Source organism: Glycine max, chromosome 8 (genome assembly GCF_000004515.6).
Source record: "Glycine max cultivar Williams 82 chromosome 8, Glycine_max_v4.0, whole genome shotgun sequence".
NCBI lineage: Eukaryota > Viridiplantae > Streptophyta > Magnoliopsida > Fabales > Fabaceae > Glycine > Glycine max.
In genome coordinates this window covers 17,793,710-17,813,288 of record NC_038244.2, presented here as the reverse complement: position 1 = coordinate 17,813,288, position 19,579 = coordinate 17,793,710, and the positions used below count along the sequence as shown (strand labels likewise).

Below are 19,579 nucleotides of genomic sequence, written 5' to 3'. Positions count from 1 at the left end.
ACCAAGAGCAACTTCCCAATATTTAATATAGTCCTATATATAACAATTATATAGATTAATCTAATCCTATACTAAATAACTTCCTAATTTACAATATTTAATGTTAGAAGCCAAGCATAACGCTTCAAAAGAGAATCATGTCTCAGTCCGATATTTGACTTCTAAAACAAATAGAAAGAAGAAAACAAACTGGCCGAGATTAAGAAATAAAATAGAAAGAGGAGATGGCAACAGCCAAAAAGAATAGCAACACGTAAATATATAAGATATTATTAGGTACTGTTACTTTAATTATATAAACAATTAATATTCCTCACACTTAAAGGGCCACCACTAGTATGATATAAATTATTTAATTCACTCAAATTTTAAGTTTGATTTTTAGATGAAATCATTATTAATGAAATTTTATTAATCTTTTGATTCATTTCTAAATTAGTCATGATTTCTTTTTTCATTATAAACAAAAGGTTAAGAGAAAAAAAAGTTTTTTTAGTGAATTTTTAATGATCAAGGATGTAAAACAGCCTTATAATTATAATGACGATGTATATACAAAATTCAATAATTTTTTTTTTCATCGGACATAAAAATTACAACAAAAATAAACACCTTATTCCCTTTCATAAAGTTTTTTTCATTTTCCACAAGAACGATCAGAACGTGCAAAATACTTATTGACTTATTCCATATGTTTTTAATTATCTTGCAAATGTATTGATTGGTTATTCCATTTTAACCATTCATGATATAAGGACAATTAGTTTTTGGTACATTCATTCCTGAGCAGTTTGCTAAGTTCAGAAGTCAGAAAGAGTTTTGTATTGCAATGATTTTCTCATTGTAACTACTAACAACAACTACAATCTCTTTTCTCAGTTTTCTGCCATCATTTTTTTCCCTTTATGCATACATATTACATAATACTTGCAGTTTCAGTTCGATCGCATGTGACTCGGACTCTTCCATTCTTCCCCCTCTTCATTAATTTCCACGTCTTGTTCTTCACCAAGTTTTATTTATTTATATTACATAGCACCTTAATATGTTGAAGACTTGACTTTTTTCTTCTTCTGAGTTTTGGGTGCAGAAATTAAGGAGTAGACTAGAGAATATGACTGTGACAGGTTCATCTTCTGGGCAGCCTCAATTCATTGCCAGCACCGGTGGTAGCCGGAGCTTCTCAAATGCGCCCTTGATTGAAAACTCAGATACTGATCAAATTGTTGTGCCTGATGTGGGTTTGTTTTGCCATTTAATATAATTGTTCATCTAATGTTACTGGTTAACTTTGCATAATGTTCTTGTTTGCTTTATGGATTTGAGAAATTATTGTGTGGGACTTAGACGAAAATTGCTTTATGTTTGAGATTAAGGTTTACAATTTCAGAGTGGGATGCTTTATTCTCAGTTTATATGCTAATGCTAAAGTAAATCTTAATTTTTTAGTTTGATTGATTTGCATATACTCATAAGTTGCTGGGAATATGACATATGAAAAGTGGAAAGAGAGAATAACACATAAAAGGGGCACAAAGTAAGCATTTGTTTTGACTTGGACAAATTAATTTTAAGAGGAATCCTTGTTTATTGAGATTCAATTTGTAGAATTTATTATTTTTTTCTCTTACTTTTCTCAGAAAATTATATAAAAGCAATTCTCTATCGGATTGATTATATTTTTTTCTCAATTTTATCAGAAAATTATAAAAACTGTATAAAAAATATGACATAAAATGTGTTTTAAACTTTTCTTTTTGTCTGGTCTGGGTGTTGTAGTTACCAAAAACTAACGTCGTTTTTGTTTCTCTAGGATCACAAAAGACAATAGACAGGAGTATGTTTTATAGTAAATTTGTAGATAAATTATCGTATAATCTAAGAGGACTACGTGTTTATAGTTCTAGTCAATTTTAATTTTTATGACACTAATAAAAGTTGACGGTGTCATATGAAATTGATCGAAACTATAGATATATAGTAACAATATAATAATTTCTCCAATTTGTATGCCAATAGCTTAGGACGTGTTTGATTACTGATCCAGACAGACAATTGATGTGATTTTCCACATTTCAATATATAGAAGATATCAATTGTAACTACTACGGCTTTTGTCCTCCTAATGTCATAATCTGCTTCAGGAACCTGTTTCCAAACACACTGCTAGTAAACTTTCAAGTAATTATTTGACTCGTGACATGTCGAAAAGAAAATAATTTTTCATTTGGCACTTTATTAAGTGAAAAGAATATCAAGATTTATTTGGCACGACCTAAGTTAGTGATTTGATTGCAAAGTATACTTCCGTAACTCACATTCATTGCCATAGACTGAAGTTAACCAATATCCATCATATATGTATGTTTGTATTTTGCAGAGAACAAGCTGGAAAAACTTATTTGCATACATTGGGCCTGGATTTCTTGTTTCCATTGCATATATCGACCCAGGAAACTGTAAGATCATTTATTCATCACTTTATTCTGAAATAAAAGGAAATATATTCCTGACATAGATATGCTTATCGTATTTTTCACAATGACTTGCAGTTGAGACAGATCTTCAATCAGGGGCACAATATAAATATGAGGTATGTATGGTATATATATTTTCATGTAGTTGCTTCAACTTGGATTTATCATTTTGTTTCTAATTTAGACAAGAGGTGTCTTGAACTGGTTTATGAAATTAAAGTATGTATGCGTTGGATCACTTAACCAGATTCACATGGCATTTTTAAAAGCCACAAGCAATTATTTGTTATATTTGTGTTCTTAAGAAATAGGTCCATATTTTGAGCTGGGGGTGGTGGTTGTGTACTTCAGTTGTTTCTTATCGATGATTGCTTTGCACATTTAAATTTAGTCCTTGAATGCAATTAATCCATTTTCTATTGACAAATAGGTTATTATACACCTATGCTCTAGTCTTCCCATTTTTGTTTTGTCACATTTATACTTTCAGTTACTTTGGATCATATTGGTGGCGTCATGTGCTGCACTTCTAATTCAAACAATGGCAGCTAATCTTGGGGTTGTCACTGGTACTTGATTCAATAATCTCTTGTTTTTTACTGGATAAATTTGATCAGTATATACGAATGAATGCTAACTTTCTTTCTTTGTTATCAATTATTCTAAATTCTATTTTCTGCTTGCAGGAATGCACCTAGCAGAGCATTGTAGAGCTGAATATTCTCGGGTGCCTAACTTTATCCTTTGGGTGATTGCTGAAATTGCCGTAGTGGCCTGTGACATTCCTGAAGGTATAGTATAAAGGCTAATTTAGCATTTTTGAACTGTTGCTACTTATTTGTAAATGGTACATATCATGCATTGTTTTTTTTTCTTTCTAATGCTGATCTTAGTTGGCTGCTAAAAATGCTTTTGAATTATACAACAAACATGACAAATGAAAACATGTACAATAATCATGATATTGAATAAATTCATGGAATTCTCCCTCACTCCCTACCACAATATGAGATGCATTTAGTACACCTAATAGAAAATTTTGATCTGAGTTATTAGTGCACTACTGGATGACAATTATGAAAGTCATCACAAAATGGGCAAACTATCAAGTTCTAAAACACAAACCGTTAGTTACTTTTTTGGGTTTTCTTTAACTTTTATTTATTTTATCTTGACTTTCTGGCCTGCATGTGCAGTAATTGGGACAGCCTTTGCATTGAACATGCTCTTCAACATACCAGTTTGGATTGGTGTTCTTCTGACAGGATCCAGTACATTGATCCTCTTAGCATTACAGCAATATGGGGTAGTTTTCTATATTCTCTACAGTCCTCTTCCTCATGGTTACCTGACATCTTTCTATGATTTGAACCTGAACAAATCAATGGTTGGCATTACATTTTCTTTGTTGTTAAACAGATTAGGAAACTTGAATTCTTCATTGCATTTCTAGTATTCACAATTGCTGGTTGCTTTATGGCTGAGCTTGGATATGCAAAGCCGGTGGCCAAAGAAGTTGTGACGGGTCTTTTTGTTCCAAAACTTCAGGGGCATGGTGCCACTGGTCTTGCAATTTCACTCCTTGGGGCAATGGTTATGCCGTGGGTGCCTCATGTCTTTTGCAGCCATTTCTTTTTCTGTCCCTTAATATGTAATGTGATCTAATGCTATGTTTCTTTATGCATTTGCTTCAGCCACAATCTCTTCCTCCACTCAGCGCTGGTGCTTTCCAGGAAAATACCGCGATCAGTTCGTGGAATCAAAGTAAACACTTAATCTATTGTGTGCATGCATTAAAATACATTTCTAGTTATAATTTAATTTAAGTGATGTGATGTTGGCCTACTTAGGATATTGATATAATAAAATCAATGGATACGTGAGGCCTTCCAGATTACAATAGGTGATTCAATAGTATGGCTACTTCGTTCACAATGTTCTGCACTACAATTTTAATTGTCTTTGTCTAATATTAATGTCCTTATCTGACCAGTTGACTTTCATATATCATATATGCTTGTTGTTGCTGGTTTTAATGTCCTTATCTGACCCATTTACTTTCATATCTTATTGTCCCTGCTAGATAGGGTCCACCTTACTTTTTCCCTAACAATTTAAGATGTCCTTATCTAAGGATTAAAAAATAATAACACATTAAAGCACAAGAAAAAAGTCCAAAGATTATTATCTTTTAAGAACCGACATCTTTTACTTTATTAATTCCTTGGACGGCGTGATTTAGGTGGGAACCTCAAGGTTTAAATATCACTTAGAGTATGTTTAGATGGAGAAATTTAAAATTTTGAGAAATTTTAAATTCTAAGAATTTCAAATACTTCAATTGAAATTCTTTTATTTTCAAAATTTTGTATTTGGATAAAAAAAATTAAAATTATGAGGATGAAAAAAAAGAGAAGATATGATTGGTGTGTTAGTTATACGTGTTTCTTGAAGAAGACGGTAAAAAAAGAATAATTTCAATTTCTCAAATTTTAGAAGGAGATTGAAATTCCAGATTTTTAGTTGCTTAAAATTCTGTTTTAAAATTTCAAAATTTTAAATTCTTCATAAAAAGCATCCAAACAATGAATTCTAAATTACAAAAATTCAAATTCTCTGATAAATTACCTTCTTAAATTAAAATTCTCTATCCAAACACACTCTTAAGTAATTTATTCTTGTTAATGTGAAACTCCTAACATATACACTAAAAAAAAGAATAATACACACTTACACACAACTAGTTTTTAGTTTTTATAAAGATGACATTCAGACACAACTAACTTTTCTTTAAAAATGTAAAATAAAATAAAATGAACAACACATGCACAATGATGGGTTTTAGGGGGCTAGCAGGAGCTTCAGCCCCTCCCAAAAGCTTTAATAATAATAATAATAATATATAAACTACTTATAATATTAATAAAAATACTAATTAATAAATCTAATAATATGTGTTAGTATTGATTTTATACTAAATTTTTTAATAGTATCTTTTTAATAATATTTGTTACTCCTAACTATAATCTAATCTAAAGAGATATGTATATTAATAAATAGATATAATAATAATAATGATATTTTTATGACTTTTTTTATCAATTGTTATTATCTTAGCTAATTACATTTTGTTTATTATTATAAGTCTTATTTATGTATCTATATATCTAATTATTAAAATTAATTATTATTAAGATTATATTATATATACTTGTTATAAAATTTGATGACTTTATTTATTATTATATTTAATGAATTTGTTATTCTTTTTTATTGAGACTGAAATTATTATCTATTTAATTGATATTGTAATTGTGTGACCAAAAAGTCTTTCAAAACTTGAAATAAAAAAAAATATATGAATTATACGTACATGTGTTTCCTTCTTATAAAAAATCAATTTTAGTTTTATGTGTAAAACTAATAAATAAGTTTATAAAATCCATTATTTATTAAATATTTATTAGTTAGAAGTTAAATATTTAAGTAATTAATTAAGGTAGTGTTTGATTGATTTATACTTAATTGTATTTGAGATGAAAATTTAAAAAATTGATGTGGGTCACACGCTTCTAAACTCTATTTTAATTTAAATATTTCACCTCTATCATTCCTTCAAACCAAATTCACCATTAAAAAAAAAAAAAAAATCAGCCCTCCCTTGGGTCATTTCCTGGATCCTTCCCTGCACATGCACACATATACACATAAATATAAGAGAAAGATAAACTCTAATGTTTCAACATATAATGTCACATGCTTTTAAAAGAGAAAATATTGTTCAATTTGTAAAAATCCATGATTTTTATCTTTTTCATTGTTAGGTCAGAGAGTATTGTGAAAGAATAAACTTGTAGGAGACAGCACAAACAATGGTAAAGCTGTAACTTGTTAATACTATTGAAATTTTCTGAAGTCCTATGCTATATTCTGATTGTGTATTTATTTTATGCTTACTGCAATAGTGAAGTCTTTAAGACAAAAGTAAAAGTATTAGACTTTGTATTTATGATGGATAGATGAGCGATTGGTAGACTTAACTTGAACTTTGTGAGTGCTGGACAATCTCTTTTGAGAGCATTCTAAGATTTTCTGTTTTTTTGTCAATCTCTTGTGCCAACATAACTGATGTCATTGACTCTTAATTCATTTTTTTTTACAGGAGGCTTGCAGATTTTATATGATAGAAAGTGCCTTTGCTCTTACGGTGGCCTTTCTCATAAATATTTCCGTTATTTCTGTAAGTGGTGCAGTTTGCAATTCTTCAAATTTAAGTGCTGGAGATCAGAATAGCTGTCAGGATTTGGATTTGAACAAGGCCTCCTTTTTATTAAGAGTATGTGACTCTACCATATGTGTTCTTATGTGACAAACACCATATGTACCTAGTTCTTCACTTATCCTTTTTGCTGGAAAGTGTCTTCATTAAACCATTGATGATAATTTCTTATATGGACCACACACAGAATGTCTTGGGCAAATGGAGTTCAAAACTATTTGCAATTGCTTTACTTGCCTCAGGTCAAAGTTCTACTATAACAGGAACATATGCAGGGCAATATGTCATGCAGGTATACCGCTTCCCTCCTCAAATTAATGCTTATTTATTTATTTGTTTGCATAAAAGAGTACTTTGGGTCATGTTCATTATAATGAATCCATAGATTAGTTTATATGATGTATCTTATCATATGATAGCCCACAATAACTCCTTGCATGGCATTTTGTGATTCGAGTTTTCCATTAAAAAAAATTATGAAGGCAAAGTAAGAAGTTGTCCATTTTTGTACTTCCATATTTAATTATGAACCCGTATTATTGTATAAAGAGCTTTGAATGGTGGTGATGGATACCCCTAATAATGACCACTCTTAGTATTGTTCATCTTAGGCCATTTCTACTTTTCATTTCCCCATAATTTCCATCTTATTTCAGGGATTTCTTGATTTGCGACTAAAGTCATGGATTCGGAATCTGCTAACTCGTTGCTTAGCCATTGTTCCTAGTTTGATTGTTGCACTCATTGGTGGCTCTGCTGGAGCTGGGGAGCTCATCATAATTGCATCGGTAAGAATACCTTGCCATTAGTTTCTCTCTATTTTTTTTTAACCATATCATATTATCTTCTGCATTTCATATGAAAATTTGTTGGGAATAAAGTCCAAAAAGTTGTTCAAATTGTCATAAGTTCATGGAAGTTTCCTGTACTCATGTAATTTGAATACATACATGGCCTCCTATGCACTGTAGACATAATGATATCATTATTGATAACCCTTTGACCTTGAGGGTTTAATGTTGGCCAATTCTATTGAACACAAGATGGACCAAGTCATAGACAAAAGGCAACAATTTATTGGGACAAGCCTGAAATTTAAGAGATGCAACAATTCTGATAGTCACAACTAACCATAACTGCACTGGTGGGTATAAGTAGGATTGTAGGACCACTCATGCAGTTGCATACAGTTACTTGAGTTGATATGCACCATTTTTGTTGTTGAAAACAATTTTGCATACATGGCATCAATTTATAATTCCTGTCGGTTTGTGTATTGGTACATCTTGTGCATCATATGCAGTTATGCACCACTTGTGCTGTTGTGATCAATTTTGTATACATGACATCATTCTGTAATTTCTGTTAGACTGTGTATTGATAAATCTTGTGTATGATACAATTGACCTTGTGAGATTATCATTTGGGTTATTGCTGAAGTCCTTCTGTATCTGCTGATCAGATGATCCTATCATTTGAGCTTCCTTTTGCTTTGATTCCACTCCTCAAGTTCACTAGCAGCAAAATCAAGATGGGAGAACATGTCAACTCAATCACGGTAATTTTTTTTGTGACATGAAAATTGAAACGTTGCAAATATTTAGAATCATGGTCTGACATATGCTATTTGAAAGCAAGAAAGACACATGTACTATTCACTTAATTTGACTGTGACATGCAGTTTCTCCTGCACTTCAATTAGCCATAATTCTTGGAGTTAATGATGGAAACGGGTGCTATTGCTTCATGCTACAAAGTTATGTGTCTTATGCATTTTGTCTGATATATGATTTTCTATATATAATTTAATTGCAGATCTCGGCTATTACTTGGATCATTGGTTCCCTCATCATGGGCATAAATATATACTATTTATTGACTAGCTTTGTCAAATTGCTTCTGCACGTCCACTTAAAAATTGTTACTAAGGTGTTTCTTGGAATATTGGGATTTTCGGGTGTGACATTATATATGGGAGGCATTGCATATCTAGTGTTTCGCAAAAATAAAAAAACTACACACTTTCTGGCATTTAGAACATCGGAAGAACAGCAAGTGGCAAATGAACAAGGTGATATATCAATGTATAATCTGCCAAGAGAAGACATAGTAAGCATGCAATTGCCTCAAAATAGTAGGAGTCCCACAGATATTGATAGAGAAATATCTTAGTGAGGTAGATTAACTAGATACAGTCCTAGCAAAGCTTTTATCAGGGATATATAATAAGATCCCATTTTATGTTAATTTCTAGAAATTGAACATATGCAAAAGGGAACATTGCTCGGGGCAAATTAATTAGTACCAAGCACATCACCTCACATATATGTATAAAGTTACAATCAGTGCGAATGTAGAAAATGGGTGGGATCAATTGTAATCATATGGTAAAAACTATGCAACTATAAAGTTGTGTGTATCTTTGTGTGGGTAACAATTTTATATAAGATCACAAGGATCTCTTTGGAATATTGATGAGCAGAGCTTCTGGTATCACTTGGCTTGAATTGCTAAGGCTTTTTAATTATTCATTTAATGCTTATCTTAACAGCCTTTTTTCTCTTCCAAAAAAAAAAACAGCCTTTTTCTTGAAATATGTGTGAAGGACTGTTTTTATTTTTAAATAGTGTGTGGAAGGACTGTGTTATCCTCTCCACCCTTCCTATTGTCACTTGTTATACCACATTGCTCACAATCAATAGAAAAGTACTATTATCCTTGTAATTTTCTTTCCGGAGCATCCTATTTCGTATCAAACAAGAGCTTTGTAGTTTGTAGTGCTTCGTTTATAAATTATTAAGTGAGTGTTTGGGAGAATTTATAGAGTTTGTGAAAATAATCTATGGTTCTTATTTTATTAAATTTCTGGGTATACTTATTAAAAATAAGTTTTTAGCTTATTTCAAAAAATTTCATGGTCAAAATTTGAACATGTTATCATATTGTAAAATCTTTTTTTTTTATTACAGAAATCATATTGTAAAATCTTAATAAACGCTTAATTAAATTATTTATTTAAATACACCCATTTATAATTGGAATAGAGTGGATCTAACTTCACTTCAGAAGTCATCTAAAGATACATCATTAGTCAACTGGACCAAGAACAAAATAAACCCATATGTCGAATACAAGCTTTTCTATTGTCTTCTACATTAGTCAATCAAACATTTTTTAATCAACAAGGTTGATGGCACTCATACATGTAGAACAATCAACCACCTCTTCAGGTTTTATTATTGAACATTTCCTCTTTCCCTACCATTAAAAAGATCCTTCCACCAACAACCCTTTTACCACATATATATACGCGTATAAGCCATAGCCAATAATATAATCAAAAGTTTGAGTTTTATAAGTAAAGAAATGTGAAAAAGGAGAAACTTGTGGAGACTATGGACTTTGAGTAACGAAGTTAGTATATTTATTTAAACATTTTTTTGGAGGAAAAAAATTATGAGGCTCATGATTCATATGGCCTCTTACCAAAAGACGAAAAACTGATCATTCATAAAGGCAAACGTGTCCCTAAATGATTTTCTTTTTCTTCTCATTTCTTTCATTTTCAGTACTACAAATCAAATACAAAATCTCAGCGTACATAAACCCGATGAATGTCAATGCCAGTGCCGACAAATATCAAATTGTACCGAAAGTTGCTTGGACTTCAGAAGGGAGCAAGTAAGGTTTAATTAGACAGAAAAAGAAAAAGAAGTAAACAACTTGATGTAAATTAAGAAAAAGAAAAGGTGGTGGCAAAATATAATCCATTAATATTATCAGTTATACTTTTACACAAAGCAACAATTTGCGAGGTGAGTTCTTACAAACTCAAAATACGTACTTGTAGGGATTAAGTATAAATTGATTTAATAACTACTTGTTTGTAGCAGAATTAAACTTGTTAATTTATAGCAACCTAGCTAGGTAGGATCTAACTTCAATAGGAGTCTTCTTGTTTTGGGGGGACAGGAAGGTGGCCGTTCTCTTGAAGATTTTTAACGGTGTCATATAGACACTGCTTCACAGGGGTGAATTCCAATCCCAAATCTTTCAGCTTTTGATTTGAAAATATGTAGGGTTTTACTCTCGGATTCTTTTCATCTGAACATCTACACAAGTCAAAATTCATGTTAGTTCCATAATATTCTAAAATGTAATAAATACAAATACAAATATTGTTTATGTTGATCTTGGTTTGTTGTAGGTTTCCCAATTTCAACAATATGACATGTTCTTGTAGGTAAAATGTGAAAGCAGCCATGCAGAGTCTTTGGTGGTTAGAATGGTGAGGTCCACTGTGTACTTGTTTTTTCAATTTGACTCAACTCTCCTAGACGTGGAGGTTAGTATACACATAAGCAAGTCAAAGTTGGTATACCTACAATACCTTTCTGAATTTGTCTCCACAATGTTTTACATTTATATTTTTTTCCTTTGTCCCTATTTAAACTTAGGTTCTTCTTATATTGCAGACACCTGTTAGAAACCAAATTAACAAAGTGATGAGTGATGATGACTCATTCATTTTTCTTTTTTCTTTTTTCTTTTTTCTCCCTTTTTTGAATGAATAATGAACCTCGGAAGGTTCTCATATGCCCATGTCTGACCCCAAAACTTTTCAACCCATTTGTGTGGAGCATTTAATTCTTTGGATTCTGTCCACAAATAAAATAAAATATAGAATAGAAAAGACAAAAAACACAGCTTACTTGGTAGGAATTGGGTACTCGGGAAAAAACTTGGCCAAAATTTCAACAAGCTCACCACGATGCAGCGAACTTTCGGCACATATGTATCGACCAGAAGCTGAAGGTGTCTCATAAACAAGAATGTGGGCTAATGCCACATCCCTCACATGTATGTAAGCCTGAGTTGCATTTACATAAGTCTTGGCAGAGCCAGTAAGGTACTTTAGGATGTGAATTGTACTAGCATTAATGGTTGGTTGCAACAACGGTCCAATAACCAAAACTGGGTTCACCACAACCAAGTCCACCCCTCTCTCTTTTGCTACATCCCATGCTGTTTGTTCTGCCACCGTCTTTCCATAGCAATACCAATTCTGCAAATTAACACCTTCATCAGTTAATAATTAACAATTAATTTATTACTCAAATATTAGTATTCTCATTTGGTTAATTATTAAAATTCCCATTTCAAGCATTACTTACAGCTTGATATTTTTAATCCATGAAAATCAAAGGCAATATTAAAGGATGTACTGAGCTAAACTTCTTAACAAGTAATGTTTATATATACTTTTTTAATTAAATTAAAGCCTTAGTTCTACCTAAAAGCTCACGTGATGCACAAATTATTAATAGCCTAGTATTTAAGTCAATGAATTGGTAGGCAGCAAAGGAGGAATTAGCAATTTGTTAACCTTGGTGTTCTTGCAGTACTCCAAATCACTCCAGAATGATTCATCGACCAACGCATCCCTACTCGTATTGGGGTCCATGTAGACTGTGCCAATTGACGAAGTGAACACCACCCGTCGCACTTTTGCTTCTGCTGCTGCTGTGATCACATTCTTCGTTCCATTCACTGCTGGCTCTACCATCTCTTCCTGAGTACCACAAAGGATTAATTGTTGCTCTTCATGTCACCAATTTAGTGCAAAATCAATTGTATTTTTTTTTCTTGGTGAAATGATTAGTACGAAAATGTGTCACAATGAGAAATATGTAGCGTGTGATGGTGTCCACTTTTTAAGGAAATAAAAAAAATGTTGGTGGTTGGAAAATACTCCTAGTCAAGTAAAATATATTTAAAAAAATATATATTAACTATAGGTTTTATACAAAAGGCGTAAACACTTAGTCAAATAATTTATAATTTAATTATATTTTAAAATATTTCTTAAATTTACTAAGTTATTGTAACCACGGTAATATTGGATCTTTAGTGGAATCTTAAATATTTTTATAAATTTTTATTTTGAGTTGATTATAAAACTAATAATCAGTCTTTATTTATTGATAAGAAATAAATTCAGTATGAAAGATTTACAATTTTCACACGTACTAAGACTCCTCCTTTGATAGACTAATAAGCAGTCTAATATCATACTTAAATTTTTAGTTATTTTCTAAAGATATATTTTGTTATAATCAAACTCAAAACTGTAAAGATTTATTAATTTAATATTGAACAATTAACATATTTAATAAAATAAACAAACTTGAACAAATGTTTTTGTAAATTAAATAAAAATAACAATTAATGTGTAGTAGCTTATTAACTTGCACCGGCTCAGAAAAATCATAATGATAGAAGGAAATTAACGATCGAGAATTGAAACTGACAGGGTTGTCGGTGACTGGAGAAGCGGTGTGGAAGACACCGTGGCAACCGTTAAGAGCTTCTTTAATGGAGTCAATATCGAAGAGATCAACTTTATGCAGAGTTAGCCTCTCCTTGCCTCCTTCCAACTCTTTCAAATGACCATTCTTCGGATCATCTGAAAACAACCATGCATAACATAAATCTCTGCTAACCAAACCAACAACGTTAAACAAAAACAAATAAATACTGCAAATTAATTAATTTATTAAATATTTAGCATGCAATATAGTGCGTGCGTGCCTGGGTTTCTCACGGTTCCTCTCACAGTGTAGCCTTTCTCTAAGAGATGTTTGACAAGCCAAGAGGCTATGAAACCGCCGGCACCGGTCACACACACGATTTCGCCGCCGGAAACTGATGATGTGTCAGTTGGCATCTTGGTGGTGTTGGATTAAGAAATTAACAAAATGAAGTATGGATTGGTGAATGAGAAAGAAAGGAATTGAGACAAAATTAAAGGATATTGATTGGGAAGCACCACTAGAGAATATTAATTAAGATGAATGTGGTGATGGAAGAAGATGCTAGTAGCTAGCTGCTTATGGAATATGGTGAGTGGCACAAAGCAACATGGCCAAAGGATGCCTTTTATAAAGCTACATCACGCGGCTTTTTTACAATATCATCACATTATTTACTTTTAAATTTATCAAAGTTGGTACTATAATTTTATTACTAATATTAACTTGTACGTATATTTCAAGATTACGACTTTTACACTTTCTTTTAAAACTCAAAACTAAATTTATACCAAACAACCATTTATAAATTCGAATAGTCGTTGACCCTCTTCTCATAATTCCCTTCAAATAGTCGAATTTTATATTTATACCAAATCTTATACTCATTCCACTTAGATTTAAAGACTACGATTTCATCATTTATAGAATCACGTGATTATAATATTAAACAAAATATTACAGGAAGAAAATCAATCTCTCTCTCTCTTAAATTTGTAGATAGTTAATGTCTTCCCCATTTTCTATTTATAAGATTCTTTCATTAATTTATGTTTTTTTAAGAAATATTTATCACATTAAATTTATCAATTATTTATATTATCATTCTAAAATTATATTTTTATTTTTTTTTATCCATTTACTTATTTATTTCTTTGAAGAGAGAATAATATATAGAGAAAAAAGTTTTATAAAAAGAAACAAGGAAATTTTGTAATTTGTTCTTTAAAATTATTTAATATAATTGTTTATATATAACAGTGTAGACGTGAGAGCTTAAAATTGTAAATGCGGTTTCAAGTCAAACTCGTCTCATTTCACTTTATTGTGCAACAACTTATTTACCTCGTAATCAATTTTTAATTACTGGCCAGTTCTGTATGTGTTTTTTTTTTTTTGTGAAACTAATGTTTCTAATATTTTATCATCCAAAAATTAACTAAAATTAAAAAATAGCTTGCCCGTATAAATGTTTGTATAAGCATGCTTAATATGGAATATATCTTTTTCCTCTGGTCATTCATACCAAAGAAAATTTCTCTTGAGAAAATATACTAACAAAATATAATAAAAACATAATTAATTAAAAATTGTTTATAGACCATAGGCGTCTCCGTTAATTCATAAACCAATTAACTTACTAACCATGCAGGTTAGACGAACAAGCTGAGTGTTTGAACATGATTATGATTGTTTCCTGTATAAAAAAAATACCTATGATCATTATAAAAAGTAAAACAAGCCACGTTTAAAAAGCTATATTTAATTTAAATGAATCATATATTTTAAAATTTCGCAACATACACAATTCGTGAGTTAAATAAATTTTGTCTGCGAATTGCGAATTCCACCAACAAAATTCCTTGTAATATTTTTTTTATCTTACCTATCTGGTTCACGAGGAAAAATAAGCTTTAACTAATCCAGAGTTAGGTCCAGAGATAATTGTGTTCACCAAAAAACGATAATCTCCTAACTATTTAACAACTTCGTTACATTAATCCCTTGTATCCAAGATTTAGTTATTCTTTGTAATATTATAGATACACAAATAAAATAAAGAATTTGCTTTTGATTTTGTTTTCCACAACGTGTTTCGTTAACCTTCTCGATTAAATTTTTTATGGATGTAAAATTATTTACGTTTTGTTCCATTAAATTGATTGCCAATTTGCCAGCCCATTCAATAAAGTGTAATGATGGTCAGAGTCATCTTCTTTTTTTTTTTTTTTACAGTATGGTCGGAGTCTTCTAGTTGAATAGATAGCTAATAATACGTGAAATATATATTCATGTAATGAATACCAAAGTTTTGATATGCAAAAATTATTGGTGTAGGTTGGCAAATTATTGGTGAAGCTAATATGGTTGATTAATTATAGTTGTCAATTAACAGGAGAGGTTTAGGCATATATATATATATATATGGACTGGCTTGTTGATATATCTTTGGAGTTGCTACCAAGCCATTAGCATATATACTTAGTCAGGTCTTACCATATTTAATTAGTTCAATTCATTTCCATGTTTCTTGTGTCGTGACATAGTTATACTTTTGTGTCCATTCATTCGGATGTTATCACCACCACCATTTGTTTCTCTTTCTATTTCTCCTAAAAGAAGAAACATGGAAAATGGCAGCGTGGACCCTGCATGTCTATATTACCATGGCTGCCAATTCCATTTTTTGAAACCTTTTTGTCCTTGATTTTGTAATTATGGCATTCCGAACACCTTTGTCATGTTCTCCTTTTCTCAAATTAACATTATATCAGTTCCACAGTTTCAGAGTATTCATATTTTTTTCAACTATTTTTCTCTTTAAGCATTTTTTATCTTTAATAAAATAAAGAGAATTTTTTTAATACAAAACGAAATTGGACGAATAGTTATATCAGCACCAGCAATGCACTGGGTGAATATAGAATTTGTTTTTCAAATTTTAATTTAATATCATTCAGTAAAACAGTTTGTACTTTTTTGTGCAAAAACACTTCATACTAAAGCTATAAAATAAATTATTAAAGGGCTAAATATTAAATAATTTTTTGATTCATCATTTTTTATTTTATTAATTTTAGTTCTTATTAAAAATTGTCGATTTTTTGTTTATCGTTTTTAATTCATCAATATTAGTCCCTATATGAGCTTAATTGTTTTCCCTTTTATGGTTATCCTTTTCAAAGACCAATATTGATGGGGAAAATGAGGAACTAAAAATAAATAAAAAATTTATAGAAACTAAAGCCAAAAATTTATAATTTAATAAAAAAAAACTTATTTAATTAACCCAACATAAAAGTATCCGTCAGTAATTAAATTTAATAATATAATTATAAGGAAGTCACATACATACGTACAATCATAATAATGTTTGACAAGTTTTCTTTGCATGTAAATAATAATTCACTTAATTTTCAACACTACGATTTGTTCGTTGATATGTGGACTGTTGAGGGAGAGTAAAGTTTATATAGTGTGACGATATCTTATTCGAAATACATGATATTAGAATGTGTGTAAATTATTTAGAAACCAAGTATACTTTTATCTAATGACGGATTTTTCTTTGTGGAGTGTAAAACTTAACAAGCATGATCTTATTTGAGATAACAGATATTAAAATGTGTGTTGGTAATTTAGAAACTATATATGTGTTTGTTTGTTGATGTATTGTTTGTTAGTGGTATAAAACTTAAATGATTGGAGACGTTGCACCTTCTCTTCATTTATGTGATTTTTATTTTTACACGCGTCAATCAATTCGCTCTAGTCTCTTCAAAATATGCAGAATGTTGGGATCTAAAACTCGTAATTATACTTTTAGTCCTTCTGATTTAGACGGTTAAAGAATGTAGTCATTCAAGTTTTTCAGACTAATTAAATTAAGTCCTTCAATTTTTAAAATCAAGCAAAACTAGTTTCCATTATTTTTTTAAAAAAATCTCAAATTACTATTATTATTTTTAACCGAATATTTAAAATTTATTATGGGATTGAGATCATGCAATTAAGAGTCCGAATTAGACTGTTAAAGAATGGAGAGAGAACTTGTTGGAGAGGATCCTAACTTTTAGAATGTTAGTTTACTCATATATTTTTTCTGATAGAAGACTTTTTAGCAAAGTAATAATAATGTAGAAGTGATGTAATGTGCAACCATTTTTTGTAGACACACTGGTCAAGCGAAATCTGCCTATAATGTCATGTAATGTAGGGCTTGGATCTACCATCAGTCCATCACCATGGATCAGTGATATTTGTCATTGTTTGTTTACAAGCTAAGAGGAATTAAAGGGAGGTGGTGGGAACGGAATCATAATCTATTGACTCTTAATTTGTAGTTAAGTGGGAAAGACGAAATATGCTTCATGGGTTGGTGTATGAACGAAATTCGAAGTCTAAGAGTAAATATGGCCCAAAATCAACAGCCACAACAACCCCAACCCAATGAAAGGAATTATTTCCGTCCAATTGGAAACTAGCATTTGTTTTCAAAAGGTTTGCTGAGTGGTATTTTTCTGCCTTTTGACTTCAAACTACGTCAACAACATTAAACTACAGCAGAAGCTCTGCTGTATGATGCTGCAATCCCAATGTTTTTAATTTAGCAAACTGAAGCTTAACATATATGATGGTGCTGTAAGTTTTTAATTTATTTATTTAGCATAACTTCAGACGTTAGCGTGAATGACATATTGTGAAAATGCTACTAATATGATGAAAAAAGGGTCACAAATTCACTGAGACTTGTCACAAACTAGCATGTTAATCCTTCCAAATGTATAGGCATAAATATTTCTGAGTTAATATAAAATATTACTGTTTTATTATAGAAATTAAAATTATTTTATTATATTATTTCAATTAATCAAATTAATACAAAAATATTATTTAGTTTTAATTTAAATTAGAACATAATAGTAAAGTATAGCAATGATATTAAAAAAAAAACATAACTTAAAATAAAATAGATTTCACTTTGAATTTGAAGACTAGTTATAAATAAATTTCTTATTATAAAATTATTATGGTTTAAACACCTCCTCTTTGGAAAAACACATTTTTGACAAAAACTTGCTGTCAGTTAAATGTTAAAAGGTGTTTGGAGCATACCGAAGGACAGTTCAAATACAATAAAATAATACTAATTAAATTACATCACAACTTTTTAGTTTTGTATCTCTATAATGATGTTTGATATGCAAAAATATTAAACATAATAATACAAAAAATTATATAATACTCCTGTATGGTGATGTTTTTTTTACTCAATTACACCTTCTCTCTCCAATAAATGCTCAATGTACACTAGTTTGAAAAAATATTTCCAAACTACACCTGTTTTGCCTCATTCACGGAAGTCGGGTTCTCACACCCCGACTTCCGTTCTTCCTTTTTTTTTTTATAAAAAAGTTTTTATATTATTAAAATTAAATATTATATTATATAAAATTATTTTTAAATAATTTGAAAATTAGTTATTTATTAAATTAATTTATGTAATATTATTTTATAATTTAATTTTGTTATTAAGAAAATGATATTATTAAATTTAAATATTTTTGTTATATTATTTAAATTATTTAAGATATTTTTTGGTGAATATATATTTTAAAATCTGAATTTTGTATAATAATATATTTATTTTAGTAAATATTTATTTTGTATAATAATCTGAATTTTAAAATTTTTAATTTAACTATTTTACTAAATATAATTAGTTTGTTTATGTTTTTAGATTTAATTAAAAATGATAAAACTAAAGCTTTTAACAATTTATTTATATAAGAACATTATACTACGTCATCAATAAAATATTTAAACAATGACATTTGTCTAAGGAAAAACTAAGATGAGGATACATTAGGACAATTATTTCTGCTATGACCATGTTGCCGGCAAAATCCACATTTTTTTCTACTTGCTCGTTCATTTTCGTCTTCGTCCATCTCAGTAGGAATGCGAGTTGAAACTGGACGACCCTTTGCAGTCCTCTTTCTCCTTGGATCAGGACCCCACTGATCTCCTTCATATTCTTGCCACATTGATTCGTGTGGCAATAAACCAAAGGAGTTGTCGTAGATGTGCAAAATGTGTTGTAAAGTGAATATCATCGGCACATAGGTCATGGGATCAACATTGACAGATTTACAAGCAGCCATGATGTGAGAACACGGTAAATGTTTAGCCTGAAATTCACCACAATCACACTTTTGGGATTGTAACATTACTCTAAACCTTCCAGGTGGTCTGGGTGTTTCAAGTGGGGATTGAGTCTCGGTTATAATAAAAGTGTGATTGTGTCTGTCGAATTCATTTACAATGTGTGTATTAGATTCTTGTTGACCACTATTGATTGCATCGAAGACGACTTCAGAATACTGTGAGCCGGAGTTGATCATTGCCTGAGTTTTGTCGACTCTATTAGCAAAGAGTTGTGCGTCTTGAAATAGGTCTCTTCACATGATGACACCGGCAATGTCTTTGTATTTTTTGAACATGGAATTAAC

The 19,579-nt window shown here is 30.4% G+C and overlaps 3 protein-coding genes across 5 annotated transcripts; 1 reads left to right on the top strand and 2 right to left on the bottom strand.

Moving 5' to 3' along the window:
• Positions 1-582: 582 nt before the first annotated feature.
• On the top strand, positions 583-9,225 carry NRAMP5B (metal transporter Nramp5b). Of its 3 annotated transcripts, none has more exons than XM_014779160.3 (14): positions 683-995; positions 1,091-1,237; positions 2,381-2,459; positions 2,553-2,593; positions 2,968-3,046; positions 3,164-3,268; positions 3,674-3,783; positions 3,897-4,078; positions 4,172-4,241; positions 6,640-6,813; positions 6,944-7,048; positions 7,413-7,544; positions 8,219-8,314; positions 8,572-9,225. In XM_014779160.3, exons 1-14 carry the CDS (start codon positions 906-908, stop codon positions 8,926-8,928), a joined length of 1,767 nt encoding a protein of 588 aa, XP_014634646.1. In that variant the 5' UTR covers positions 683-905; the 3' UTR covers positions 8,929-9,225. The 3 variants fall into 3 exon arrangements, with proteins under 3 accessions (XP_006585609.1, XP_014634646.1, XP_006585608.1); XM_006585545.4 differs by having other exon boundaries at positions 685-843; XM_006585546.4 differs by having other exon boundaries at positions 583-1,237.
• Positions 9,226-10,509: 1,284 nt separating this feature from the next.
• On the bottom strand, positions 10,510-13,684 carry LOC100799994 (cinnamoyl-CoA reductase 1). The gene is made up of 5 exons (XM_003531687.5): positions 13,348-13,684; positions 13,068-13,222; positions 12,143-12,328; positions 11,469-11,821; positions 10,510-10,868 (listed from the first exon to the last, which is right to left on the bottom strand). The coding sequence occupies exons 1-5, from the start codon at positions 13,481-13,483 to the stop codon at positions 10,697-10,699; spliced, it is 1,002 nt and encodes a 333-aa protein (XP_003531735.1). The 5' UTR covers positions 13,484-13,684; the 3' UTR covers positions 10,510-10,696.
• Positions 13,685-18,916: 5,232 nt separating this feature from the next.
• Positions 18,917-19,471, bottom strand: LOC106799539 (uncharacterized). The gene has a single exon (XM_014778428.1). The coding sequence runs from the start codon at positions 19,469-19,471 to the stop codon at positions 18,917-18,919; it is 555 nt and encodes a 184-aa protein (XP_014633914.1).
• Positions 19,472-19,579: the final 108 nt, after the last annotated feature.